This window comes from Labeo rohita, chromosome 5, assembly GCF_022985175.1.
Source record: "Labeo rohita strain BAU-BD-2019 chromosome 5, IGBB_LRoh.1.0, whole genome shotgun sequence".
In the NCBI taxonomy this organism is placed as follows: Eukaryota; Metazoa; Chordata; class Actinopteri; order Cypriniformes; family Cyprinidae; genus Labeo; species Labeo rohita.
In genome coordinates, this window is record NC_066873.1 from 45,341,531 (window position 1) to 45,369,305 (window position 27,775).

The window sequence follows — 27,775 nt, forward strand, 5'->3', positions numbered from 1 at the left end:
CAAGTGCAAACATTTCTTATATCAAAGCATATATGGTGTTAACATAAAAACAAGCATATAACATATTAGCAATATCAATGTCAATATCCAAAACAATCTAGTGGTGTGTGAATTTATGGCAGTATTGATAAAACTGAATTTCTTCACACCTAACTTCCGAACTTCACTGTGGGAATCAGGCACTTTTCACTGTACTCGCCTTAGAACCAAAATGATTTAGTGTCATGAGACCAAAGTATGGATTCCCAGAAGATTTTGTAAATATGGGCCTTGGACAAGGCTATATAGGTTTCTTGTTCATTGACTGCAGTAGTACTGACTTCCAGTACAGACAACAACCATGCATTTCACTTCCAATGTTGCAGCTTTTTCCATCTCTGAAACCATTACTTTCTATTTCAGCCTGGTCTCATTGTTTTACATAGGTATTCATACGTAACGTTTGGAGGCACAAAACGTACATTTTTGTACATTATTATTGATGCTAAAATGTATAGTTTAGATCTATTTCAATGTTTAACACTTACAAATTCATACATATTTTTAGCTAAAAAACGTAAAATATTTACGTATCTTTTATATCATTAAGATATTAGATTTTTATCATTTAATCACTAAAGCGATTTGGATTTTTAGCCCCCTTAACCTACCCCCAAACCTAAACCCACCCGTTTTATAGCAAATATGCAGTTTTAGCATTTTATTAAAAACATGACAGAAGATAAGTGCAATCACAATCATTTATTTATTGCAAAAATGTCAAAACAAGTACCAAAAAACAGTCCACATGACGATGCGTTGTAGCCGCAGTCCTCTCTGGTGGGATACGGAAGGTTTGTGTGAGGTGCAGAGCAGAATTTAAATTGTTAATTGCTGAAAATATTATCCAGATTATTTTCCATACCTGCTCCTTGAAGGCGCGCGCGCATCATTCAAAACACACCTCACCAGAAACACAGCAAGTACTGATCTGTGACGAATTCAGGCGAGAGCCAATGAGCGTTCGATTTTTCCCGCCGTAAATTCCGTAGTTTCTTGATGCAGCACTATTTGAATTTGTAAAATGCACTTCAGCGCGGGTTTATTGCCGTTGCTGCTGTATTTGAATTTGCTGCATTTGCGGCTTGAATGTGGGTGGGGGTGAGGCGAACAAAGCGTAAGTGCGAGTGATTTACATGTAACGCCGTATTTCCACTACAGCGTAGCGAGTAGAGCGGAGCGGGCGTTTTCAATTAATTCCTATGGAAGCTGAACTTAAACGCTTGCGCAGTGCGTGTGCGCTTAACTTCCATAGGAATGAATGGAAAACGCTCCACTCCGCTCCACTCCGCTCCACGCGCTACACTGTAGTGGAAATACACCGTAAGTCGATGCAAAGACGCGAATAACCATCCTGCTGCGCGATTCGCGCGAATGGAGCGTTTTGGCCGTTTGGCGCGTGAACGCGTGATTCGCGTGAGTTGAAAAATCAGAACTTTGGCGAATATTCGCGCCGCGTTAACCAATCAGGAGCTTGCTCTAGTATTGACGTGATAACAATGGAGGACAAAATCATCGTCGTTGTATGTGGATACCCGGAGCTGTACGATACATCTTCGTACTTTTATAGAAACAGGAATAAAAAGGGTCTTGCTTGGAAGAAAGAGTGAGGAGGTCAGACACTCTGGTAAGTTGTAAAAAACGCTCTTTACTCAGTTTGAGCTGTATTAAAGGACTGATCTGATGGACCCAGACACGGCGCCGAACGAGTCTACGCCGTTTTTCAGCCTTCCATAGCACATAAAGCCCAGCTACCCTCAACAAAATCCATATGTCAGCCATTTCGCAACGAGACTGGAGCCGCCTGGCAGAAGCCCCTCCCATGACGCGAATTTGCGTCTGTTGTGAAGTGAATTTCATGCGCGAATGAAGCGAGGAAACTCAAAATGTTCAAGCGTCCAAATTCGCGCAAGTCGCGTCTGGTGTGAACCCAGATAGCACACGTACGTCTGCAAGATGTCTGTTAAAGATCTCTTGATCTGGAAAGCATCCGCTGTGTACAAACGTCTGGCAGACATCTGTAAGATGTCAGTTTTACATGCATTCTAAATCATAAACATCTTAAAGACATCTAATAGATGTCTATTTGACATCTAATTGGAAACGTCCAATAGACCTATTGCAGATGAGCAAACTACGTCTTGCAGATGTCTTACAGATGTAAATGCAGACGTCAAATAGACGTCTCTGAGATGTACGTGTGCTATCAGGGAACCGTAACGGTGCAGCGCGAAGAGGTGTTTCAACGAACCGCCTGGCTCTCAACTTTTCAGTCTTTTACTATGAGATCCTGAACTCTCCAGAGCAGGCCTGTGAACTGGCCAAGAAGGCTTTTGATGATGCCATTGCTGAGCTGGACCAGTTAACCGAAGACTCGTATAAAGACAGCACACTCATCATGCAGCTAACGTCACCCGAATCCGCAGATTCAAATAAATTATCCGCCCGCCACCCACCCGCACCTGTATTTTTCTCTGATATAGATAACCGCACCCGATCGCCATTTACAATTATTCTGTCTTAGTTTTGCATGATGATATGATGAATGGATGGTTAATTTCTAACAGTAGATTGATTCAGCTGATCTGCACATCGCTGCACACTTATATAAGCTTAATCGCTCGTGCTTTTAAGCCAAATTCACGGTAAAAAGAATAACGTTAACTGACATCTGGACGTGACTCTCCGCAATCTCTGATGAAATCGGTTGGGTGTTTGAACGCCTACTGAATCCTTGGACTAAAATTTACAGGGATTCATCCAGCTTAATACATTTCTGATCATAAAAATCTAATTCTTTTCATTTTTAATGTATTGTTTTCGTTATAATGTACTGATTCAAATTAGTAATCAATAATAATTGCCTCCCTTGACATTCTCTCGTGTATGAACAGGCAGCAAATGTGGTGCTGGAGCGGACGGCGCCACGGTCCTTACTGGGTTTATTGAGCGAATATTTGCCTTTATTCACATGTGATTGAATTAGAAATGGTGGCCTGTCATGATTTTGGCTAATACAGGATACTACTGAATGATGCGCATCAGAGGGGATTTAGAAGTGGGTACACGCAAAGCCAACTGATAAAGAAATGGGTATACGCAGGTACTGTATACATCACTGCATATTACCCTACTCCAGTGGTTCCCAACCACATTCCTGGAGGCCCCCCAACACTGCACATTTTGCATCTCTCCTTTGTCTGACACACCCATTTCAGGTCTTGGAGTCTCTATTAATGAGTCGATTATCTGAATCAGGTGTGTTTGATTAAGGAGATATGGAAAAAATGCAGTGTTGGGGGGCCTCCAGGAACGTGGTTGGGAACCACTGCCCTACTCAATAGCATGAACACAGGCTATTCAAACTTTATTTTCTGTCACAACTTTTAGAACAGGAGAACACACAAAGTATTTAAAAAGGTTCATATTTTAGAGACTGTAGTTAATATTTGCGTCATTATTGTTTTATCTTATCCACCCGCAAATAATCAGAATGCATTTTTTTATTACCCGACCCACCCGACCCGTGTATATAACCGGATAAGAAATATTTATGTACAAAGTATCACTACTAACTTGAATATAGACCGATTCCACGTCTTTATCACACTTTAATGTATTTGTTAATTACATTAAATCAATATAATATACAGTATTTATTAATAATAATAATAATAATAATAAATAATACAATTATACCGTTTGTCATTCTCTTTATTTATTTTTAAGAAAAAATTAATTTATCTAAAATGTTCTTTTTTTTTTTTTTTAAATCAAAACTAAACATATAAGGCCCGTTTATTCAAATAACTGCTTTGATTTGATCTTAAATTAGACAGATTGGAGATTCATCCTAATAAGCATGCCAAAATGTAAGGACATTAAAATACATTTAAAACTGCATTTCTATGATGCAGTAACTTCAGCAGCCTGCAGCTGCTCGTTTATTTCAGGGTGACAGCAGCGCGGACAATCGCTTAACACTATCTTCTAACGGGGAAACCCCATGACGTAATACGTCGTTATTATGTGAAAAATATATGTCGTTTTAAGAAAAATATATGTCGTTTTATCTCTTTATTACGAAATTGCTTCCACACACATATTTTTTCCATATTTTTTTAATGGTAACATGTGAGCTAATCCAGTGGTTGAAATCGTAACTTCATGTTGTTATTGAAGAAAAACATAAAATAAAGCGAACATATATTTCTTTCCTCTGTTATCACAATCGCGCCGGCGCCGCAGTGTTGCACTTTGTAAGATGTATATATGCAAGAAATATATGCAACAGCCAAACAGTATGAAGAAACGTTATTGTGACTAATTTGCAGAACGGTACGTCAGATGAACTCTTATTCTGCGTGATGAGATGGACAGTAAGACAGGTGAAAAGTGGTATTTCAAGGCCGCTCAATGCATAAGGTAATACGTTAAAAACAGTGTATTTGTGTAAATTCAGCAGCATGCAGATGCTCGTTTATGTTAGGACAGCCGTGACAGCACCGCGACAATCGTTTAGCTTCCTCATGGCATAACATCTTGTTATTCAGCAGCATGCAGATGAGGCTGTCCATGTAATTAACAATTACAGTAAAGTGTGATAAAGACGTGGAATCGGTCTATATTTAATGTTAGTAGTGATACTTTAAACATAAATATTTCCTTTCAGTTCACATGCACAGTTCACATCTACGAAAACGATCCGTGGTGAATTAGTCTGGTCTGATTCTGTTCATCATTGATTGGGTGAGAACAGTTCAATATTACTGGCTGTGGAAATCAGAAGGCGTGGCCCATTCTACTCCGGTTGCCGCGTCGGAGCCATAACGCGCCGCAGACACGTGCAGTGTGTGGTAAGAGATGTATTCATCATACAGTGTAGATAACGTTTGCTTCACTTATAACGGGAGTTTTTTTTTTTTTAAATGCATGAACTTGCACTAGAATGGGCTAGGCTAATTAGTGATGATTATTTCAGGGAACTTTCAAGGGGGTGTGCTCACTTTTGCAACACAACATGTTATAGCAAAATCTCAGTTCCCTGAATTATGACATGCTTCTTTGGTAATTGATTAAGCAACAGCATCCCTCTTCATAGGAATAATCATATGACTCATTTGCAATGGCAGGCCCCTGTGGTGCCTGAGGCTCTGTTTAATCCTGTTTTATAACCAGTGTCTTTGCTGCTCACCTTTGATGATCCAATTCATCCATACGAATAAGCAAAAATTACTTTAGATAAACTAACATTTGTGCTTCATTTTTGTATTGCTTCTCCTGTGTGAATTAACTTTTCTATTAAAAACAAGCAAGCCCTGCCCAAAAAGTAATGTAAAAGTAATATTACTTTCCATAAAAAGTAACTAAGTAACGTATAATTAGTTACTTTTTTAGGGAATAACACAAAATTGTAATGCAGTACTTTTAAACGTAACTTTCCTCAACACTGATTGTAATCACATCTGTTACAGTTGATTTGATTATTAATGATGATCTGTTTATTGCTTGAAAGTCAAGCATGAAGGAACAGACTGAAACGTGCAGAAACATATTTCAGTGTAACAAAAAAATTACATTCAAAAGAAAACATTAAATCATTAGATTTAATATGATATTCAGATCGTCATCAGTCGCAACTTTTCTGCCTAATGGCCGCACGAATCTCCTCCAGCAGTTTCTCCCTGTTGTTTGAGATGTTATTTCCAGCAACCTCCATAAGTTTAGTGATCTTCTTATGGCAGTAAGGAAATTGAAAAGTCCCATATTTGTGCCTGTAGGTTTCAAGTTGATCTGACAAAACAGCAACACAACTTGCATTAGAACATAAATGATATTTTAGGTTAATTCAGCTAAACAATCTTAACTTGCCTCCACAGTTGACCACATTAAACAGAGGGATGTGAATCACGGTTGGAGCGTTTTGGCCTTTGAACACATAGAAGTCCTTTGGTTTTTTCAGGTCTTCACTGGGAATGTTGACTTCAGGGAAAGGGATGTTTAGTTCCTCACACAGCTTGTAGGTTTCGGTCACTGTCTACAGTGGAAAAACATAGCATTATCACTTCATTAAAAGGGCTACAAAAACATTTCCATTTAAATTAATGTTGTTATTTACTGAAATTGTTAGTGGAAAAATTCAAACAAAATTACATTTTAGTATTACTGTTAAAGACAATTAAACAATCATAATATAAGAACAAATTACAAGCAATAGCACAAATAAATGCAGTTGAACAAAGATACAACTGAAATAATCTGTGCTTTAAGCAGAGCTGAGTTACTTACAAATCTGTTACTGATTACAAATTACATGATGAAAATTGTAGTTTGTAACATAATCTAGTTTACTCGTTTTAGTTAGGCCTAATGTATTCTGCCTACTTTTTAGATGACTTTTTACCTAGTTCATTTTAAACTTTACATTAAATTTTGAATTTCATTGAATTTTCATCATTTAAAAAACATCATACTTTTTCGTTTGTTTCACTTGTTTAATGTCATAAAACCATTGAGCTAAGCCAGTAGTAATACTGACAGTGTTGTGTAAACATGACTGAAGATGCAAAAAGAGAACTGAATCAATTGAGAACCGCAAAAAGAGAACCGAATTGTCATTCAAACTGGTCACTGATTTAAACTCATGACTTTCATTTCAAGTGATTCACTAGCAAAAACCAGATCAAATTTAAAGAGCCACTCATTTTTTAATTTCAAAACATTGATTGTAATGATTTTAAAAAGCACTTATAGTGATGGGTAAAACAGAGCTTTTCCAAATGCTGAATCAGTTAAACCATTGCGTCGCAAAATGATTAATCGTTTTGAAGTGCTCCAATCAGATCGCGTATCACGAATCATTTGATTCGGATCGGGACTTCAAATTGCAAATCATTTGATTTAGATCGTGACCTCAAATCGTGTATCTCAAATCGTTTGACTCGGATCCGGACTTCAAATCGCGCATTGCGAATCATTTGATATTTGATTGAGATTGTGATCTCAAATTGTGTATCACGAATCATTTGATTCGGATCAGAACTTAAAATTGTATCGTGAATCATTTGATTTAGATTGTGACCTTAGATTGGGACTTAAAATCATGTGATTTTATTCAGATCATTATTTGATTGATTTGTATATTCGAATCAGAACTTAAAACCATGTATTGTGAATCATTTGATTTAGATTGTGACCTTAGATTGTGACTTAAAATCGTGTATCACAAATTATTTGATTCAGATCGGGACTTCAAATCACGCGTTGCGAATCATTTGATATTTGATTGAGATTGTGATCTCAAATTGTGTATCACGAATCATTTGATTCGGATCAGAACTTAAAACCATGTATCGTGAATCATTTGATTTGGATTGTGACCTCTAATCATGTATCGCAAATCATTTGATTTGGATCGTGTATCATAAATCATTTGATTAGATCAGAACTTGATCTGATCGGAATTAAATGCTCTTCAAGTCCTGATCTGAAATGATGGCTTGTGAATCATTCAGATGAGACTTCGGAGCGCGGATCCCAAATCATGTGATTTAGATCGGAACTTCTGAGCAGGTTCGCAAATCTTTATATTGGGTCTTCGGAGCATGGAAACACAAATTAGTTAATAAGTAATTATTAAGTATTTTCCTAAATTCTCTTTTGAGCAGTCAAACAATCCAAAGAAAACATCCTTAAAACGGAAAGAAAAATCATTTTCAAAATGAGATTAGATGATCGTTAAAAAAACTGTCTCTGTGTGGGTTCAGAACAAGTAAATGAATCTTCCTCAGAAAAGTGGAAAACAAAAAAAATGCAACTCACTTCAATGTCTGTTTATCATATGAAGTAATAGTCTCTCTTCAAAAAACACCTTTAACATTTATTAGAGTATGATGTCTTATAAATGCGTGTAATACCGTGAAAGGATCGTCATCACTGAAATCCAGGGAAATTATGAGATCAATGTTTCTTTCTTGTCTCAGCACTGAAAAGTAGGGTGAGTTCAGCAATAGTCCAGCATCTTCATAGTCTCTCATCTCACTTTGCAGAAGAGTAGGAGGCACCGTTTTATCTGGAGGATCACAGCATCAAATGGGTATATTTATTGCATTATTCACATTGATTTTTTAGTTAATAGTAGGTCTGTTCTCACCTGTCATTTTGTTGAGGAAGTTATAATTCCTTCCCCAGATCCACTTAGCCATGCATTTACAAATGCATGTCCACATCTGAAAAACTAAAATACAAATGCACACTAAATGGTTCTGAGTTTCTGATATTGTTTTATATTCTGTATACTGTTTTTCAGTTGACTTTAAAGTAGGGCTGTGTGATTAATCCAATTTTAGTTTCAATTTTCGGCTTTCAGTGATAACTAAAACACTATCAACACCTTAAATGGATGCCTTAAATGAAAACGTGGATATCTGAGTTGTGTAAACGTAAAATTTTAAGGCAGAACGAACACTTTTTTTTTTTTTTTTTTTTAAGTTGAAACTACTTTGTTTTTAAGTTGTTTTTTTTTTGTACAGTGAAAGTTCTTGGTGAATAGACTTTAAACAAAAAGACAGAAATCTCTCATCTTTCATTATTAAATTATTAATTACTATATTATCTTCACTTGTGCTTGGAGGATGAACAAAAGTCCTACGAGTTTGGTAAATGATGACTGATTTTCATTTTGGGGTGAACTGTCCCTTAAGATTATCATGATTACTTATTGATTTATTTGATTTATGATTGCCATAATTGTACTTAATTGGTTGTCTAAAGCAAAGGTTCTTCTGTGCCATCAGTCTATTAAAACCTGTTATGTTGTGAATTGGAAGCTTTATTGTATCTTAGAGTAAATCACTTCTGGGTTCATGCATTAATATTGCTAAAAGATCTAAAAAAAATAAATAAATAAAAAAATGAAACCTACCAAAACGCTCATAATGGAACAAATTACTCAAATGAGTGCATACATCCTCAGTGTATTTTGCAGCTTGTTTTACAGCAAGATCACTTTTTTCCTCTGGAAAAATCAGGTGACATTTTCCTCCACTGAGCTCTGTAAATGAGGGAAATGTGCATTATTGAGGTGTATTGTTAATAATGTATAATTCTAGTTTGTCTGTCTTCCTTCCTTCCGTTTTTGTTGGCCAACACAGATGTTTTTGCATGTTGCCTAAGTGTTTCACATGTATTGATTTATTTGTGGCGGCCCACCACAATATCAACACTGACTGCCTCAAATAGATATTAAAAATAAACTAAAAATAACTAGATTTCTCTAAATAAATTCTAGCAGACTTTAGGAAAAACTCACCTTTCAGTGTTTTTTGGATTGATTGAACGAGATCAGAAGAATCAATCCCATTTAAAACAGAGAGATTCATGTCCACAAGATCCATGAGCACCCGGAAACACTTGTGTACGGATGGGTCATTTGGATCTTTTAAAGAAAACACACATTGAACAAACATGAACACACTGCTAAATGTCTTAAATATAAGTGCTTTACACCACAAAATTGATCATGTTCAGATATCAGGAGTTTTCCACAAGCAAACAGACATGCACCATTGTCCAAATGCTTTGATTTGAAGCTAACATCAATTTGATGATATTCTCAATTATCTATTCAGTAACACAGTAACACTATTTATTAATCTTTGTTAATGTTAGTAAAAATGCAATTGTTCATTGTTAGCTCAGGTTAATTTAGTTGCATCTGTTAATATTTTTATTAGAATAATGCATCAGCAAATGTTGCATTAAAAGGAAAAGGAATTGTATTGTGAAGTTTTACTTCAAGTTTGAAGTGTTATGGGTGAACATCAGTAGACTCAAAAAATAAAACTTAGTAATAAATAAAAGCAGAAATGCAAAGAAATGCTTTACCTTTTCTGATTTCATCAAACATCTCCAGTTCTATTATAGGTGTTAAATAATGAAAGAAATCTGGGGGGAAAAAATCATATGTAATCAGAGTTCACATGATGATAAAATAACAGTCCTCTTTAGGCAAAACTGAATCTTTAAATGCAGCTTCACCTTTTATGTATTCCCAGAGGAATTTTTTATTCTCCTCTCCATCAGCTAAAGCACTGCCACACAGAGCTGCAGAAAATGCATTTACCGTTTTTAATGAATGGAACAAAAACATATCAATTTTAAAATAAAATAATAATATAAAGGAAAAAATGGTCAAATTTGAGATGTTTTATGTTGAAAAACAATGTGCTGTTAAAACTGTTAAATGTTTGTTAAAGGGGTCATCGGATGCAAAGTTCACTTTTTCATGTTGTTTGAACATTAATGTGTGTTGGCAGTGTATGTACAAATCTACCCTATAATGATAAAAATCCATGCAGTGGTTTTTAATTAATCTGTACAAATATTATTCCCTTTTTCAAATCAAGCCATTCTCAGATGCCTGTCGTTGTGGCGTCACACCCACAGAGGCCGCTCCCACCATAGTTGATTGACATGAGCGTCTTACCTTACACCCGCCTTAAGTCAGCTGTAACAGTCCGACCTCCATTGTTTCGATGCCGGAGCAGGGATGTAAGTTAGACAAGAATATGTCTAACTGGATTACGTTTGTTTGTGAAGGGAATGCGCCTCCCGATCTACATAAATGCGCCTTTTTTCGCGCAAATCATTAGTGATCCAGCTTCACCCACAGCAGAAGTGAGTTTAAGGTTTTTTTTTTATGAATCTCTGCAATCAACTTTCCTAATAACGTGCTAGTTAGCAAGTTTTGCGGCTTAAGTAAACAGGCTCGTCACTCCACAGAGAGAAGAGAGGGGCGGGGCGAGCAGAGCTCATTTGCATTTAAAGGAACAACCCATTAGAATGGGTTGATTTTTGCAGAGCTCATTTGGACAAGGTAAAAATGAGAATTTTTATAGTATATTATAGACTTTTCTTTAAGACCCCAACATATTTCAGCTTTTGGAAAATGGGCATCCGATGACCCCTTTAACATTTCTATTTGTAATGATGTTTATATTTCAGCTTTGACACACACTATACGTTCAACGTACATTGATAATACAATATTAATAATCTTTTGTGACAGAGTTTGTTACCTTGCAGGTACAGCATGTCCATTTCAGGCTGAGGTTTTTTCTTTGAGCCTTTGTCAAACTGGCTGCCGAAGCTGGATGTTCCTACAAATGCTCCAGTGAGCGAATAACCCGCTTCATATGGACTGATCTCAAACCAGGGGTCTGCTGTGTCTGCAAGCAAAAAATAAGACCACATAACAGCTGACACGAGCACAATAACAGTCTTTCATACACTAACACACAGACCTCCTCCTTTCTCTTCCTCCTTTTTACACTGCTTGTCGATCGCTGTGTAGATGGGAAACGGGTCTTTACTGAGATGGTCCCAATGATCTGTGAGTGTGAGTTCATCAATCTGTAGAGAAAATATATATATTTGTTTATTTATGTATCTACCTATCATGTCAATCAAGGTTGATGCGTTTTTCATATTTGAAGATGAGTTCATAAGCTCCTGCAAGAACTTTAAAGACTGAGCAGTTCTTCTGGTAACTTCATCACAAAATAAAAGCTTTGAAACATATTTTGTTTTTGAATTTCAGATTTTGGAAGCAGGGAAAATGGACAAGTGAGTGACTCTGACAAGGGCTGAATAGTGATGGCTAGACAATAGCATCAGAGTCTAAAACAGCAAGTATTGGGTTTGCCAAGTCAGCATTGGTTAACCTGATTCCAGTTGAGTTCACATGTTGACCACATGATGTCTAAGTTGTACAAATTTATAAATTGGTATATAACCTAGTTATATCCCTGCTGAAAAAACAAAAGAACTATCATAGATAATTCTAATGGTTTCCACTACAAATACCATTACAAACATTACAAATCATCAACTTTTAACCATTAAAAAATGGTTTTCTGTAGTGTGTTTTGGGATATATTCCATTCCAGGTGACCAATTACCAGTAGAGACCAACAGAGTCCATTACAGTTTCCATTAAATCCAATACAAGTTCCATTAAAACCATTACAAATTTTGGAAACATCTTTAAAAAAAAAAAATAATAATAATAATAATTCCAAACAAATTGTATGTATGCTAATTGTATAATATCCAAGATACACATTTCTAGTAATTTTGTAGTTAATTCTCATTGTATTTTCAAAAAGTTTTGGATTATTTGTCCTCTCCTCAAATTTTCACTACCAAAATACAGTGATGATAATTTAATTAGAAGGGTTTTATTGGCCTATTAAGATTTTGCTTCCATCTAGATTGTAAATATATATTTTTGCTATTTTATTAACATTTGTTTAGAGGTAAATCCATAACATAACATTTTTAACAATATTTCAAGTGTCATTTATGAGATTTGTTGGATTTTGAGTCCAGTTTTTCTTTGTAAAAGGCAAAAAGTTGATCATACTGATTTAAAAGTTAAGTATTCAATAGTTCAAATATACATTGAACAAAAACAAAATTATAACATCTTGATAATTTGATATATTTCATTTTTGACAAAACATCCTGTGTTTTAGTAGTGACCGTATGCTTTGGTGGCAACCACAACCACAATAACTTGCATACCAAAACACAACTAAAACATACCAGAATACTAAAAATATTGCGCAACTATACTACATTTTGGAATCAGTTTTTTTTTTTCCTTTTGGAATCAGTGTTTTTTAATCTTGACATAAGGTAGCTTGCTCCACACTCAGCAGGAATTGCCAACATCTTGGAAGTGACAGTAAATGGAGCGTCTCGGAGGTCGTTGTTAATCAATCTGCCCCGCGTTCAGGTGGTTTTTCCAAGTGTATGGTGGGAAAACCCGAATTTCGAGTTGCCAAACGGCTCACTGAAATGCTTGATTCTGATTGGTCCGTCGTGACATTCCTAAAGTCAGTTACCATGATGCTTTCAAGTCCTTCTGGGAAGTTATACATACAACATTTTCATGTTTTTATTCAATTTATGAAAGTAAACTGAATTCTGTAATTATTTTATGTTATGTTAGTAACATAATCAATTACATCACACATTTTAGGTAATGTAATTGGACTACTTATTAAATCAATTTATTTTAAATGGGAAAAATAGTTTTATTATTTTTAATAAATTTATCATCAATGCAATACATCTGTTGCATCTGTTTCTCCACATTCCCATAAAAATTGTAGCTAGAAACATAATCCATTACGTTTCACATTTTAGCCAATGTAAACTGAGTATTATTTGATTACCTTTGATCTAAGTTGTCGATTTAAATAAGATAATCTTCTACCATATTGATATAAAAAATACAAAGAGAAAGAAAATATATTTTATTTAGTGTCACTAACAACCTGAAGTGCATTAAACCTTACATTACCGCAGGGGGTGCGTGAGTTTAATGGAAAGCTAATTTTTAAATCATAAAAATATAAAACTAAAATAAGTCATTTTAAGTAAAACACTTACTAAGAAAAGTATGAAATATTTTATTTGTTTACCTGCATTTCATGTCACAATAATACACTGGGTGATCATTTAAAACAAATTAATGTGTTCATCAATAGTTTGACTGAGATGGCTTTTAACTGGTTTTGCGTCTGAACTCTTCAAATACTTACTGACCTCTTTCACAAATGTCGTGATGACTAACGCTGCCCAGACATCAGTCAAGCTGAAGAAGTCTTTCACCTGGTAATATTTCATAAGTTTGACATACGTGTCTCGCCAGCTAACTTTAGAGCTGCTGAGTCTCTTGATGATTTTGTCTTTCACGGTCTCTAGTTTGGTGGACCAGTCTGGTTCTTGGTATAAGGAGGCCATGCACCTTCAGAGAAGAACATACTGCTGTCATTTTTGACATTCAACCCAATTCAATCTCTCTGTGTTTGTTGTTTCTCAGGGTTCGTACCAGGTGGATCCAGAGACTCCGCTCAGATAAAGGATGCAGTCCAGAAGACCCGCTTTATCCAGCTCTACCAGGGATCCCAGCAAACCCACCATGGCTCTTTGTCCTCCTCCAGAACCCAATAATGCAATGTGAGGCACCTCATTCTGAAACACACACAGTTTGATTGTACAAACATGAGCTACAACACCATTTCAAGAAGGAATGGTAGACAGATATCTAAAGTATAAGATGTTTTTACCTGACTGCAGTATATCTTGAGTTTCTGCAGGCTTTGAAAAACAGTTTCTCTCCTTCTGACTACAAACTCCTTCTCATTTGTATTGAGAGAGTGTCCGATTCTCACCTCACCACTGCATAGGCCACAAAGACAGACACACAGACAGACCAGTGCTGAGTTTAGCATCACTTACTGCTATTTCAGGGCATTAACAATAGAAAACAGACTTTATTTATCACAGTTGCAAGTTTATATCTTGCAATTTATAGCTTGCAATTCTGAGAAAAAACACTAAAGTGGTTATGTATGCAACTGTGAGAAAAAGTTCTGAGAAAAAAGTCAGAATTGCAAGATATAAACTTGCACCTGCGAGATAAAAAATGCCAGAATTTTGAAGTTTTTATCTCACAATTCTGAGAAGAACATAACAGTGAAATGAAAATGTTTTTTGCAAAATATGGCATTTAGGTGATTCATGTAATTCATAACTGAATGTGACAAGACAAGAACATATTAGGCATATAAATAAGATTGATATGCATATTTAAAAAAAGTATAATTGATTACAAAAGCCTTACTAATCCCTGTTCTTTTCTATTTCCTTTTCTTTTTCTTTATTACCATAAATCCATTTACATCTTTAAATAAATCATTCAAGACATGGCCTTGTGCTAAGTAATATACTTTTATTTTAGATTTTAATGCTAATTAATAGATTTTAACTAACTAAAGTTTATTTTGAAGTTATTCACAGAATCATCCAGGTTGTAATAAACATCATTTAAGTAATGCAGTACAGTGTTTGGCTGTATATAAAGTGCACAGCTTCCATCGTTCTTGAAATCTGAGCAGGATTACGAACCTTTCTTGAAGTTTGGATGCACTCATCTGTAAAACAAAATTTAAAGTTAAAATCTATCATTGAAAAACTAAATATTTTGATAAATTCTTAAAGAATTACACAAGTCATATCTCAAATGTGAAGCCACTGTTTTTTATACTAGTGTATACTGTTTCTAGTTTGCAGGTTATATTGGCCAAGATTTAACTAGAATTAAATTCATTTATTATATCATTGTTACTATAAATATAATGACATTAAACTTTTTAGTTGCCCTGTTTTTAAAAGCTTTAAACAATACGCTCACCGTTTTTGTGTAGTCTTAAAAATCCTGAGTTTCAGCAATAACGACAGCAGCCTTTGTCTCTCGTATCAGGCGGAAGATCTTTTATAGGACCGTGGATCCTCATGGGGGCTGAAGATGATGTACATGAATGACAAACAGAAAACTGATAACTGGATGAGAGGAGGAGTGAAAACTCATGTGGAGACTTGCTGTTAATTGTTAAACAGGTTAGGCTTGCACAGATTAAATAATATTTTATCTATGATTGTGTTTCTTTACCATTCAGGACTTTTATTTCCCAAAGATTAACTGTTAACTTTAAATAAACAGGTTTCCTGGAAATGTGTTACCGTTACGCCTTCCTTTATTTCAGCTACTTTATACTTTTATGTCTCGATTTTGTTGTTTTACATTTGCTCCAGACTTTCAGTTTTAAAAATACATCATAAAAATATGCTGTTTAAAACCATGATAATCTGAACAAAAACTAAAATAAATTATGTAAAGTTTATTGATATTTTTGGTGCATGTATGTAAAAGTGTTTTTAACTTCTTAAATAAGGAGATTTTGTGAATATGGGGGTTATTACATTAAAACTGTCATTTAAAAAAAATACGTATTTATTGCTCATTTTAGCTGGCAACACTTCTTATTTTAATACTTGATATACAAAAATACCATAAAACATTACACTATACTTTTACTAAAAAAATTGAAAATCTACTAATAAAATCTAATTCAAAGTATTAAGCAAAAATTATAATATCCCTGTGTGAGTGTAACACATTTTGTTGCAACATCAGTAAAATCCAGCCAATGGTATTCTTGTATTTATCTGTTACAAATTAAAGTCCATAAGTGTTTGTTTAAAACATGCTTATATGTGCTGTTTCCTATAGTGAGATGTAATGTTTATATGTTTATCTGTGCAGATCTACAGCATTTCTCTCAACCAGTCTTTCCAGGAATTTCATTAAAATACCACACTTTGTCTCACTTACACTTTTACTTCATGATTGTGTTACTTTCTCTTAGCTCGCTTTGTCTGATAAATGCAGTGAAGCTTTCTGACAAATTAAAAGGAAAGTCAAGACCAGATAAAACCTGTGCGCTTTTATTAGTCTAATTTGGAAATATTTGAATTGGGGAAAATTATTCTGCTTAGCCAAAAAAATAAAAGGTATTATAAAATGTATTAAATTTATGTTAGTGAACACATACTAACTTGAATTCACTGTAAAATTTACAAAAGGTCTAATGGTTGTAATGTTTGTGTATTTGACTTTATAAAATATATATATATATATATATATATATATTTTAAATAATTAAAAAAAATTCCTTGCTTTTATTGTGATTATTTTTATAATTATTTCATTCCTTTTTTTTTTTTTTAGAGCACTTTGAATTGTGTATGATCTGTGATATATAAACTTGCCTTGCCTTGCTTTAAACTGTAAATAATACATTTTTATTTTTTCCCTTGATTTTGATTTTTTTTTTTTTTTTTTTTTTTTTTTTTGGTTTTTTTGTTTTTTCTTGGTTTTATAAAACAAAGTTTAAAAAATGTATGGAAAAGCACTGAAGAATCTGAAAATTTCTTATGTACTATATATGTGATGTGACTTTTCCAAACAAATAAAAGATCTTAAAAGTATCAAATAAACAAATAAATAATATAGTATCAGTATTCATGACAAATTAATTTTGAAATGGAAACGTAAAAATGTTGATATATATCAATTTGTTAATCTGAACAATAAATGTATATGAACATAAATATATGTCCCACCTACTAAATGAAAGAGCCAATCGCTAGTCGGTAAACTCATTGCGTCACTGCAGCTGCCGTTAGAACAGTGTTGCTAAGTCCGTGGTTTTCCTGCGGAATTGGGCAGCTTGAACACTAAGCGACCCCAGTAATGTTATATTTATCCCCTGGAATGCGAACTTTACCAGGGAAACCCCGCCAAAAAAACGTGCATTTTACCCGAAAAAGCTGCCCGGAGGCGTTGCAAATATGGCTACAGAAACACGTGTGTCTGCTTACATCATGGAGTTTGAGGGCTGCAGCTACTTAAGAGACTCGTGTTGTCCACACTGAGCAGAAAGCAAGTGAAGATACCAAACATCAGATGTAAAGATGACAATCCCGGCATGCGAGGTATGTTTATATCACAACATCACACATGGCATAGTATGTAGTCAATCAATCAATCAATAACCCAACGAAATCGTCTATGATGATCATCATAGCGTCATATATCTACAGCACATGTTATTATGTTGTACTTTTGAGATTTAAGTTCAAAGTATTCCCTGGCTGATTCAGATTAAAGAGTTTTATTTTGAGAAATGATTAATAATAAAATTGATTAACAGTGAGCACTTGTGCTTTTGAAATCAAATGACAAGGACAAAACCGTATTTTTATAGAAGACTTTAATTCATTGGAACTGAGGCAAAACTGTGTTGTGTCTGCAAATCTGTCTGAATAAACAAATAATTAATTCAAATTCAACAACTCCCTTAGATATACTTTTTTTTTTTTTTTTTTTTTTGAGCACTCATTTTGGTGAAATAAAGGAACATGTCTAACTGATGGTCCAAAAATAAGTTGACTAAAGAACAGCTTAACATCAGTTATTTAACCTGAAAAATCTGTAAACATTAAGTGTAACTGGAACATAATTTTACATAAACATTAAAATAAACAGTAAGAACGCGCCACTGATATTCAGACTTTCATCAGCTGTCCTTTTCACCCAACGACCACTCGAATCTGCTCCTTCAGTTTCTCTCTGTTGTTTGAGATGTTTTTTCCAGCCACCTCCAAAAGATCAGTGATCATCTCAGCGCTGTAAGGACCTTGAAAGGTGCGATATTTGTTCCTCCAGGTCTCAACGTCGTCTAAAGAAACAGTAAAACACTTAAACGCAGTGTTGGGGAGTAACTAGTTACATGTAACAGAATTACGTAATTTAATTACAAAATAAATGTAATTGTAATTAGTTACAGTTACTAAGAAAAATATGTAATTAAATAAGTTACTTTTGAAAAATGCCAGTGATTACAAAGGGGATTACATCTGAATTTTTTCACACACCCACCCCCACTTACAGATTTAATTGGCTTCTTTTAAATTGCATTAACTGCTCTAAAATGAGACACCAGTGTTTCAGGAGTTTAGGACACATGCTTATTCGATAACTGTTTTATTTCCTATTTTGGTTTATGCATAAATTTTATTTTTTAAGATAGTTTTTTCCAAGGCATTGTTAGATGCTAGTGTTTTCTGTCATAAATATGCAAACATTTGATTTTAAACCCAGTATCATAGCTATTAAACTATATGTCATAACAACTACTCTTGTTATGACATATAGCACAACTGCGCTCACGGTGACCCGAGTTCAATTCCCGTCTCGAGGTCCTTTGCCGATCCCGCTCCCCTCTCTCCTCCCAGCTCTTTCCTGTCATCTCTCTACTGTCCTATCACAATAAAAGGCATAAAAAGCCCAAAAATATAAGTAAAAAAAAAAAAAAAAAAAAGAAAAGTCTAAATTTGTGGTGGCTGTGCTTTAAATTAAATTATTACACAGCTCAGACTCTTTTGGGGCAACTTAAGTCAGTGCTATGTGCTTGATAATTTTTCTTGGTGGAAACTTTGCGTTTGGTTAACTAATAAAATATTAAAGCTTAATTCAATATTATGTGGACAATTTCTTAATTCTGTCATCCTGGTATCGTGGACTTGCTCTATTGTTTCATACAAACACAGCTGCTGCCATTTTTTTTTTTTTTTTTTTTTTTTTGTACATTGTAATGGATTATAAGATAACTAACAAACTAGTACTACTACTTAATTATTTATGTGGTGAAATGTTGTGTAAGAAAACTGGTATGACTGCACTGTATCCCAAAAATGTCTAGTTTGAACTTGCCATTTGTTAGCAACTGATTTCTTCATGGAAGCTTTGTGTTCAAATATTTCAGCTCAGATCAGTGTTTTGTGTCTAATAATTTTGACACAAAACATCTAAATAATCTATCAAGCAGCTGTGTAATAAGTGGGATAATGTACATTCAGCCAGTTGTTGTCGCAAAATAAAGATGTATATTATCCCTTACTTATTATAATCTTAATTCAAGTGATGAAGGATTTTGAAAGTCTGACAGTAATCAGTGTTGAGTGCTACTGTAAGGTTCACTCTGCTTGGTTTAAATGTTTCAAAATGATTAATCGGTTGAAAATATTAGAAATTTAGAAAAGTAATCAAAAAGTAATTAAAAGTAATGTTACATTACTTTAATAAAGTAATTGAAAAGTTACACTACTTATTACATTTTAAATCAAGTAACTTGTAATCTGTAACCTCTTACATTTCCAAAGTAACCTTCCCAACACTGCTTAAACGTATATTATATATGCATTTCAGTTTCATTCAAATAGACAGTCTTAACTTGCCTCCACAGTTGACCACATTAAACAGAGGGATGTGAATCACAGTTGGAACATTTTTGCCTTTGAATACATAAAAGTCTTTTGGTTTCTCCAAGTCTTCACTGAGAATGTTGACTTCAGGGAAAGAGATGTTTAGTTTCTTGCACATCTTGGCAGTATCTCTCACCGTCTGCAGTGGAAAAGCAGCACAACGTTAATTATTGAACAGGGTCGACAGAGATTTTGATTGAAATTTAAGGTTGTTATTCACTGAAATCATAAGGTTGAGTTGAATGGGAATCCTAGCGGATGCTCTCTCCAGGTATTATAGGTGAATATCAGTCCAAATGAAATGTATGCACGTTTGTTTAAACAGGTTTATCTAATTAAATGATACACAGCATTTGTAATTATCTGTAAGTGTTTTTTAAGGTTAGCGTGAACCCCGGTGGTCCAATGAATGTCATGAGGATTAAAGCAGCAAGATTGTTATTTAAAAAAAAAATCTCCTGTTGTTTTCTACTGACCAGAGAGAGAAATACAGGTTTGGAATGACATAAGGGAAAGTGAATGATGATTTCTAGGTTGTTTATGTCTCTAACTTTTATTAGAGGAAATGCATTATACCGCAAAAGGATCGCTTTCACTGAAATCCAGGGAAATGATGAGATCAATCTTTCGTTCTTTTCTCAGTACTGAGATGTAGGGCGAGTTGAGTAACAGTCCTGCATCTTCATAGTCTCTTGTTTCAGTTTCCAGAAGAGTAGAAGGCAAAGATTCATCTGAAGGGTCACAGCATGAAAAGAGTCTGTTTATTACATTATTCACATTACTGAATGTCTATAGCAGGTCTGTTCTCACCTGTCATTTTCTGGAGGAAGTTATAATTTCTGCCCCAGATCCACAGAACTATGCATTTACAAATGCTCAAGAAAAGATCTGAAATACAAATACTAAAATGTGTCAGTTGAGAAAGAAATCAAATGTGAAGAAAAGCCAAAATTAAATCTATTCATCTTGTACAGTGATTGTATCTCATCAGAAAACTCGAATTAAACCATCTAATTCATATTTATGTTACAATTCTTTCTGAAAGTTTTGGAGCATCGTTAGGTGAACAGACTTTAAACAAAGGGACAGAAACCTCCAATTTCATTCAATTTTATCTTCATTTGTGTTCTGGAGATGAACCAAAGTCTCAGGTTTGAAACGACTTGAAGGTGAGTAAATGATGTGTGAACAGTCAATTTAAAATAATCATGATAATGATTTCTGCCATAATTGTACTTCACTGGTTTTTACTGGTTGCCATCAGTTAAAACCTTTTTGTTGCTAATTGAAATCTCTGTTGAATCTTAGAGTAAAGCACTTCTCTGTTTACACATTAAAAATGACAATATGCAAATCAAATACGTTGTAAATACAGTTCAACCTACCGAAAGGCCCCAAACTGAACTGACTCAAATAATTACATACATCCTTAGTGTATTGTTTAATATACAGTTTTGCAGCTTCTTTATCAGCAAGATTCAGTTTTTGTGTTGAAAAAATCAGTTGACTTTTGCCTCCAGCAAGCTCTGTGAAAGAGAGAAACATTTTTTTTTTTTTATCTGGCAACGTATAATTCAAGTTGATGTTGATTGATCTTGTTTAATCAGATGTTTTGCATGTTACAGTTTTGCAGTTTCATCTGTTACTTTTTTGATTGTCTACTCTGCAAAAAAAATATATATATATATTTTTGTTTTGTTTCTAGTGTAAATATCTAAAAATTCTTGACAAGTAAATTGACTTATATATTATGTCTTGAGCCTATTTTTGCTTAGGTTCCATAATTTTTCCATGTTTTATGTAGTGCATGTCAGCTTTGATTGGATAGTTTGCATCTGTAAACTTACTTAATGTGTACAATTTAGACAAATATTCTGTATTTTACATTGAAAATATGTACTATGATAAAATTGTGTACTGGCTCTTTAAGAATCGCGCCTGTTAGAGTCGCGCAGTTTTCTTTACCGCATCCGTTTATATTTTGTTTATTTGCTTTTTTTGTTTGTTTTATTTATCACTCCAGATTAAAGGAAGATGTTTGACAAGAAAACGGAGTAGTACGTAGATTTCTTTTCTTTTTTTTTTTTTTACTGAACCAGTAAAATTTAAAAAAAAAAAATGTGCACTCACGTCTTGTTTTCTGAAAAAAATATTCAAATTCTGTTACATTTTGCTTAAATCAAGCAAAATCAAGCTTAATTCCAAGGCTAAAAAAGATTATTTTTTTTGTCCCATTGGCAGTTATTTTTGCTTTTTTTTTTAAGCAAAAACAAAAAAAAAATTGATATATTTTTTTAGAAAACAAGACCTATGTTAAGTCATTTTACTTGACAAGTAAATGCATCAAGAATTTTTAGTTATTAATACTAGAAAACAAGATGAAAATGCTAAGTCAGAAAATGTTTAAATGTTTTTCTTGTTTTAAGCCCAGATATCTAAAACTTTTTAAATCAAGAAGGATTTTCTAGACAAGTAAAAAAGTATTGTGTTGTTTTCAGAAAAACAAGTCAAAATTAAGTTAGTTTTTGCTTGAAACAAGTAAAATAATCTGTCAATGGGGTAAGAAAAGTAGACTTGTTTTATGTTTGAAATAAGATTATTTTGCTTGTTTCAAGCAAAAACTCACTTAATTTTCACTTCTTTTTTTTTTTCTGAAAACAAGATTTTTTTTTCTTGTCTAGAAAATCCTTCCTGATTTAAGAATTATTAGATATTTTGGCTGGAAACAAGACAAAAAATCTAGTAAGAAAAGCATTTTTTGCAGTGAAACCTTAAGAAATATTGACAATAAGTGTGATAACCATATGAATTATAACACACTCTTACCATTCAGATTTGTTCTGATGGATTGATGAAGATCAGAAGGATCTTTGCCATTTAAAACACAGAGATTTGTGTCCACAAGATCCATGAGCACCTGGTAACACTTTTCTACAGGTGGGGCTTTTGGGTCTTTTGAAGAAAACACACATTGAACAAACCTGAACACACTGCAAAACGTCCTGAATGTAAGTGCTTTCCACCCACAAATTCATCATGTTCAGATATCAGGAGTTTCCCACATGCAAACATACACACAACATTGTCCAAAAGCCATTTAGGATGCTTTGATTTGAAGCTAAAAATTAATTTGATCTATTTGTGTATGCACACATGTGCATGAGCAGTACATTTGTTACATCATCTTTGTTAGTATGTTAGTAGGTCAGTTGATACAAAATATAGAACGTATCAATAAATAAAATCAGAAATGTGAAGAAATACTTTACCTTCCTTCATTTCCTCAAACATATTAATTTCGTTGGTTGGCTTTGAACCTTTCAAGAAATCTGGGGGGTGGGAATCAATAATTGTGAGTTTCATGATAATGAAATCAATGTTGGCTTTAGTCAGAACTGAATCTTGAAATGCATCTGCACCTTTTATTTTTTCCCAGAAGGATTTGAAGAGCTCATCTTCTCCAGCTAAAGCGCTGCCACACAGACCTGCAGAAAACACAATTGTTTACAACAAGTGAAACAAAACACCAATTTTAAAGTGTGATATAACAATCTAAAGCATTAAATTATTCTTTGACCCCTTCAAAAGTTCACCATAAATGATGTGTACTTTAATTCATTGCATATTCAACAGCATATTGCTGTGCAGTTAAAACTGCTTTAAATGATTTTTTTACATTAACACCCATTAACTTTGTTTAGTGTATGTTGATTTTGCAAATATTAATAAACTCTCATGTGACAGACTTTGTTACCTTGCAGGTACAGCATGTCCATTTCAGGCTGCTGTTTTTTCTTTAAGCCTTTGTCAAACTGGCTGCCGAAGCTGGATGTTCCCACAAACGCTCCAGTGAGGGAATAACCTGCTTCATATGGACTGATCTCAAACCAGGGGTCTGTAAACATAAAAAACACCACCATATAACAGCTGACGCAAGCACAATAACTCTTTAATTCTTTCAGGCAAAAACACAGACCTACTCCTGCCTCCTGTTTGCTTTGCTTGTCATTCACTGTGTAGATGGGAAACGGGTCTTTGCTGTGTTGATTCCACTGATCTGTCAGTGTGTGTTCATCAATCTGTAGGAAAAACATTTTTTAATGATTGCACCTGTTCCAGCAGTTTATTACAAATACTACCGGAAATCATGCACAAATTATTTACAGACTTCTTTCATGTACGTTGTGATGATCATCACTGCCCAGACATCAGTCAAGCTGAAGAAGTCTTTTCCATAGTAATATTTCTTCAATTTGGCCAATGCATCTGTCAAGTTGACTCCTGGACCGCTGAGTCTCTTGATGATTTTGTCTTTCACGGTGTCTAGCTTGGTCGACCAGTCTGGTTCTTGGTATAAGGAGGCCATGCACCTTCAAAGAAGAACATACTGCTGTCATTTTTAACATTCAACCCAATTCAATCTGTGTTTGTTGTTTCTCAGGGTTCGTACCAGGTGGATCCAGAGACTCCGCTCAGATAAAGGATGCAGTCCAGAAGACCCGCTTTATCGAGCTCAACCAGGGATCCCAGCAAACCCACCATGGCTCTTTGTCCTCCTCCAGAACCCAGTAATGCAATGTTTGGCACCTTATTCTGAAATGCACACAGTCTGAATGTGCAAACATGCATTTGTAGAATAAATTCATAAATGTATAAGTATAAGATGTTCGACCTGACTGCAGTGTATCTCGAGTTTCTGCAGGCTTTGAAAAACATTTTCTCTCCTTTTGGCTGCGAACTCCCACTCATTCGTGTGTAGAGAGTGTCCGATTCTCACTTCACCACTGCATTATAGCCACAAAACAGACAGACCAGTGCTGAATTTAACATCACTTATTGATGTGCAAGGTAAGATAAACATTAAATATTGTTTACATTTTTGTTGAAAACCAAATAATATCCAGTACTCTCCAGTCATGGTCTGGCATTTACATGATTCATGTAATGCATAATTGAATGTGACGAGACAAGAAGCAGTTTTGACAATTGAATTTTACATGCATATTTTATCCCTAATCCTTTTAAATCCTTTATTTAATTTCTTTAAATTAATCATCCATTAAATAAAAAGACACCCCTCCATTCATGGCCTTGTGCTATTAAATATATATTAGATTTTAGATTTGAATTTAACTCTAAAGTTCATTTTGAATTTGTTCACAGAATGTTCCAGTTTGTAACAAGCATTCAGTATTTATTTACAAAGAAGTGCACAGCTTCCATCATTAGGAATCTGAGCACAGTTACAAACCTTTCGTGGTGTTTGGATGCACTCATCTGTAAAACACAAGAGTTGACATTAAAGTTAAAATAATTTGAAAACTGCTAGGGAAAGTCTTTTGATAGTGTTGGGCTTGAGTCCACCTAAGTCGAGTCCAAGTCAAGTCCGAGTCCAATGAAACACTACTGTTTGTCAGTATCTTAAGATTGTTTTAACCTTTACAACTAGAAAAACACAATGTCAGTTGAAATCAAAAAGCAAACTTCTATTGGATCTTGCTATTTTGATTTTTGATTTCACACCATCTCAATTAGTGTCCTGCTCTGCTTAGCAAACTTAAAGTCATGTAACAGAAGTTATGGCTGACTTATGTATTGTGACAAATTTCAGAATGAAACGGGTTTTAGAATGTGAAAAATTATAAGGCGGGACTTTATTTATCCATACAATAAATAGAGTAGGTATCTTGGTAAATGGGACCTTAAGAGCAGAAATTTCACCTCTTATCTCTGTGACTGTGTGCGTTTTGGGTTTTATTTGACAAAAAATTAGACCTTAGAGAGGGCATTTTGATTTTTTTTTTTTTCTTGGATGAAAATGAGGCTGTGAGGGATATGTGTATAAAACTGTGTTTAAAAGCCCTACAGATACTTTCCATAAGTCACAGTCAACTCAAATGTTTTATTTTTGAATGCATTTATAGTTACATTCATTACAATATATTATATTATGTAAGGAATAATTGATGACAGGCCATTGAATTATTAGAAAGTCATGCACACTCAGGGTGGTTTTGGACCCATAAAAACTATTGCCGCAAAGATGTTAGAAAAATAATTTAAGTTTGTCTGAAAACCATTAGGTTTGGATTTTAATCTATTTCTGTACAGAACGTTAATGTAAAACATTCAGTGTCTGTAGCACCAGTACTATATGCAAAAGCTAACGTACAGCCCTGATATGATATTAATTGTTTTTACTGGAGGAAAAAGAGGAAATTAATAATAATAAAAATAGTGTCTTATCTCCATCCTGCCACCAGAGGTCACCCGATGACCAACAAACACATTAGGCTACTATGTTTATGAAATTACAGTGTCTACAAAACTGACAAAAATATGTTTTCTAAGTGCTTGAGTACAAATGATTGTATCTTTTCTATGTGGTTTCCTCCAAAAAAAGTACATCTGTCTCCTTGTTTCCATCTAATCTCTCTGCTATATATTGCTGGTTCATTAATATTCAACGTACGATGACCATACTGGGCAGAAATGCAAATTCAAAAAGTACTAGTATCTATTAAGTTCAGGATATCTCTGGTGTAAAATCTAAAAAGTTACTAGTAACTAAAAATAAAGTAATAGTTCTTTTTTTTTTTTTTTTTTCTTAACATGAAGAGTGTAGCTAAATACTAGTCACTTTTGGAATATATACTAGTATCTGAGTAATCAGTAGTAACTTTACAAAAGATACTAGTACCTAAAGAATAAGTACTAGTAGCATGAAAATAGATACTAATACGGCTTTTAGATTAAATGTTAAAACGGCTGCAGGTTTACGCTGCTGACGCTTTAAAATCTGATGCATAGATCAAATATTTTGACACATCAGCTTTCAAGTACTGGACACAAAACTCGTGCAAATACTTAATATCACTTTCGTGATAATGCATCGGTTCAGTGCCATTTCAGTCAACTGTGCCTGGACTCGGTTATAGTCCGAAAGGCTCGAGTCCGACTACAAATGCATTCAAGTCCGTGACACGTGTATTCGAGACCCCAACCCCAACTCTGTCTTTTGATAAACTCAGGAAAAATTGCACAAGCCATATCAAATGTCAATTATTAAACCACTGTGTATATAGCCTTTTTTGGAGGTTCTTGGTATTGGCCAAGTTTTAATTAGAGTTAAATTCATTATTGGTGTCACTATAAATTTAATAACATTAAGCTTGCCTGTTGTAAAAGCTTTAAATAATATACTCACCTTTCTTGATTAGTCTTGTAAAGTCATGAGATTCACCAACAACAACTCCGCTGCCCTTTTCTCACAGATCAGGCGGAAAAACAGAAAACATCCAAAAAATCTTGTGTGGTGACTTGCTGTGAATTGTTGCACAGGGTAGGCTTGCATAGATAGAATCAGATTTCATCCATGAATGCAGAAGTTGAATAGAAAAGGTAAGGAAATCCTTCTTAATTAGGGGATTTTTGTGAATCTGGCGCAGGGTTGTTAAAGGTAAATAAAACTTAAAATATATATTGTTGCTTGAAATAAAATAAAATATTTATTTTCTATTTCTTCTATAGCTCATTCTATTTCAGATGGTTCAAAAAGTACCATGTACTGTATGTCTTTAGTTTAGTTTAACTGGATGTACCAAAAGACCAAATCAAAACTGAAATAAAATAATAATAATTTAAAAATGGATATTTCATTTCTAAAGAAGCACAATTTCTAAAACATTCAAAATATTAATAAAAACTGTAATAGTAATAGCCCTTTGGCTGTTTGGGCATTCAATTGCCTGGAGTTGTTGACAATGCTTTGGGCCCTGAAGGGGTTTCAGCCTCTGTTAGGGCGAGCATGTGTTGGTCGGCGCTGACAACACAGCGACTGTGGCAGACACTGACCGTCAAGACGGTGTATGCTACTTTCGCATGTCACAACTCACCCGCCATCTTCTGCCCTAGAGCCAGCACAGACTCAGGCTTCTGTGCGCCACTTACTTTCCGGGCGGTAGGTTCGCCCCGAGGTGAGTGGAGGCTCCACTCT

The 27,775-nt window shown here is 34.4% G+C and overlaps 2 protein-coding genes and 1 long non-coding RNA gene across 3 annotated transcripts; 1 reads left to right on the forward strand and 2 right to left on the reverse strand.

Annotated features, from left to right (window-relative positions):
• Positions 1–5,492: 5,492 nt before the first annotated feature.
• Positions 5,493–15,805, reverse strand: LOC127165244 (cytosolic phospholipase A2 zeta-like). Its single transcript, XM_051109641.1, has 15 exons — positions 15,305–15,805; positions 15,019–15,044; positions 14,178–14,289; positions 13,940–14,082; positions 13,654–13,855; positions 11,343–11,451; positions 11,118–11,267; positions 10,078–10,143; positions 9,925–9,984; positions 9,350–9,475; positions 8,963–9,091; positions 8,192–8,275; positions 7,956–8,110; positions 5,911–6,076; positions 5,493–5,832 (listed from the first exon to the last, which is right to left on the reverse strand). The coding sequence occupies exons 2-15, from the start codon at positions 15,042–15,044 to the stop codon at positions 5,669–5,671; spliced, it is 1,692 nt and encodes a 563-aa protein (XP_050965598.1). The 5' UTR covers positions 15,305–15,805; the 3' UTR covers positions 5,493–5,668.
• Positions 13,932–16,525, forward strand: LOC127165249 (uncharacterized). The gene is made up of 3 exons (XR_007827757.1): positions 13,932–14,067; positions 15,374–15,510; positions 16,217–16,525. It is a non-coding gene; the product is annotated as an uncharacterized LOC127165249 (long non-coding RNA).
• A 1,304-nt stretch (positions 16,526–17,829) lies between these two features.
• LOC127165246 (cytosolic phospholipase A2 gamma-like) lies at positions 17,830–27,115 on the reverse strand. The gene is made up of 15 exons (XM_051109643.1): positions 26,987–27,115; positions 25,031–25,056; positions 24,452–24,563; positions 24,230–24,372; positions 23,948–24,149; positions 23,756–23,858; positions 23,534–23,674; positions 23,199–23,264; positions 23,049–23,108; positions 22,606–22,731; positions 21,165–21,305; positions 20,590–20,667; positions 20,356–20,510; positions 19,753–19,918; positions 17,830–18,194 (listed from the first exon to the last, which is right to left on the reverse strand). Exons 2-15 carry the CDS (start codon positions 25,054–25,056, stop codon positions 18,046–18,048), a joined length of 1,668 nt encoding a protein of 555 aa, XP_050965600.1. The 5' UTR covers positions 26,987–27,115; the 3' UTR covers positions 17,830–18,045.
• Between the last annotated feature and the right edge of the window lie 660 nt (positions 27,116–27,775).

Bases quoted from the DNA above. Each gene is read 5' to 3' on its own strand.
- LOC127165244 (XM_051109641.1), bottom strand. From the start codon at position 15,044: ATGAGTGCATCCAAACTTCAAGAAAG. The intron at 10,144-11,117 runs GTAACAAACTCT...CATTTTCTGCAG, and splicing joins GGACATGCTGTACCTGCAAG to CTCTGTGTGGCAGTGCTTTA. The intron at 9,092-9,349 runs GTGAGTTTTTCC...CCTCATTTACAG, and splicing joins AATCCAAAAAACACTGAAAG to AGCTCAGTGGAGGAAAATGT.
- LOC127165246 (XM_051109643.1), bottom strand. From the start codon at position 25,056: ATGAGTGCATCCAAACACCACGAAAG. The intron at 24,150-24,229 runs GTACGAACCCTG...TCTTCTTTGAAG, and splicing joins GGAGTCTCTGGATCCACCTG to GTGCATGGCCTCCTTATACC. The intron at 23,265-23,533 runs GTAACAAAGTCT...TGTTTTCTGCAG, and splicing joins GGACATGCTGTACCTGCAAG to GTCTGTGTGGCAGCGCTTTA.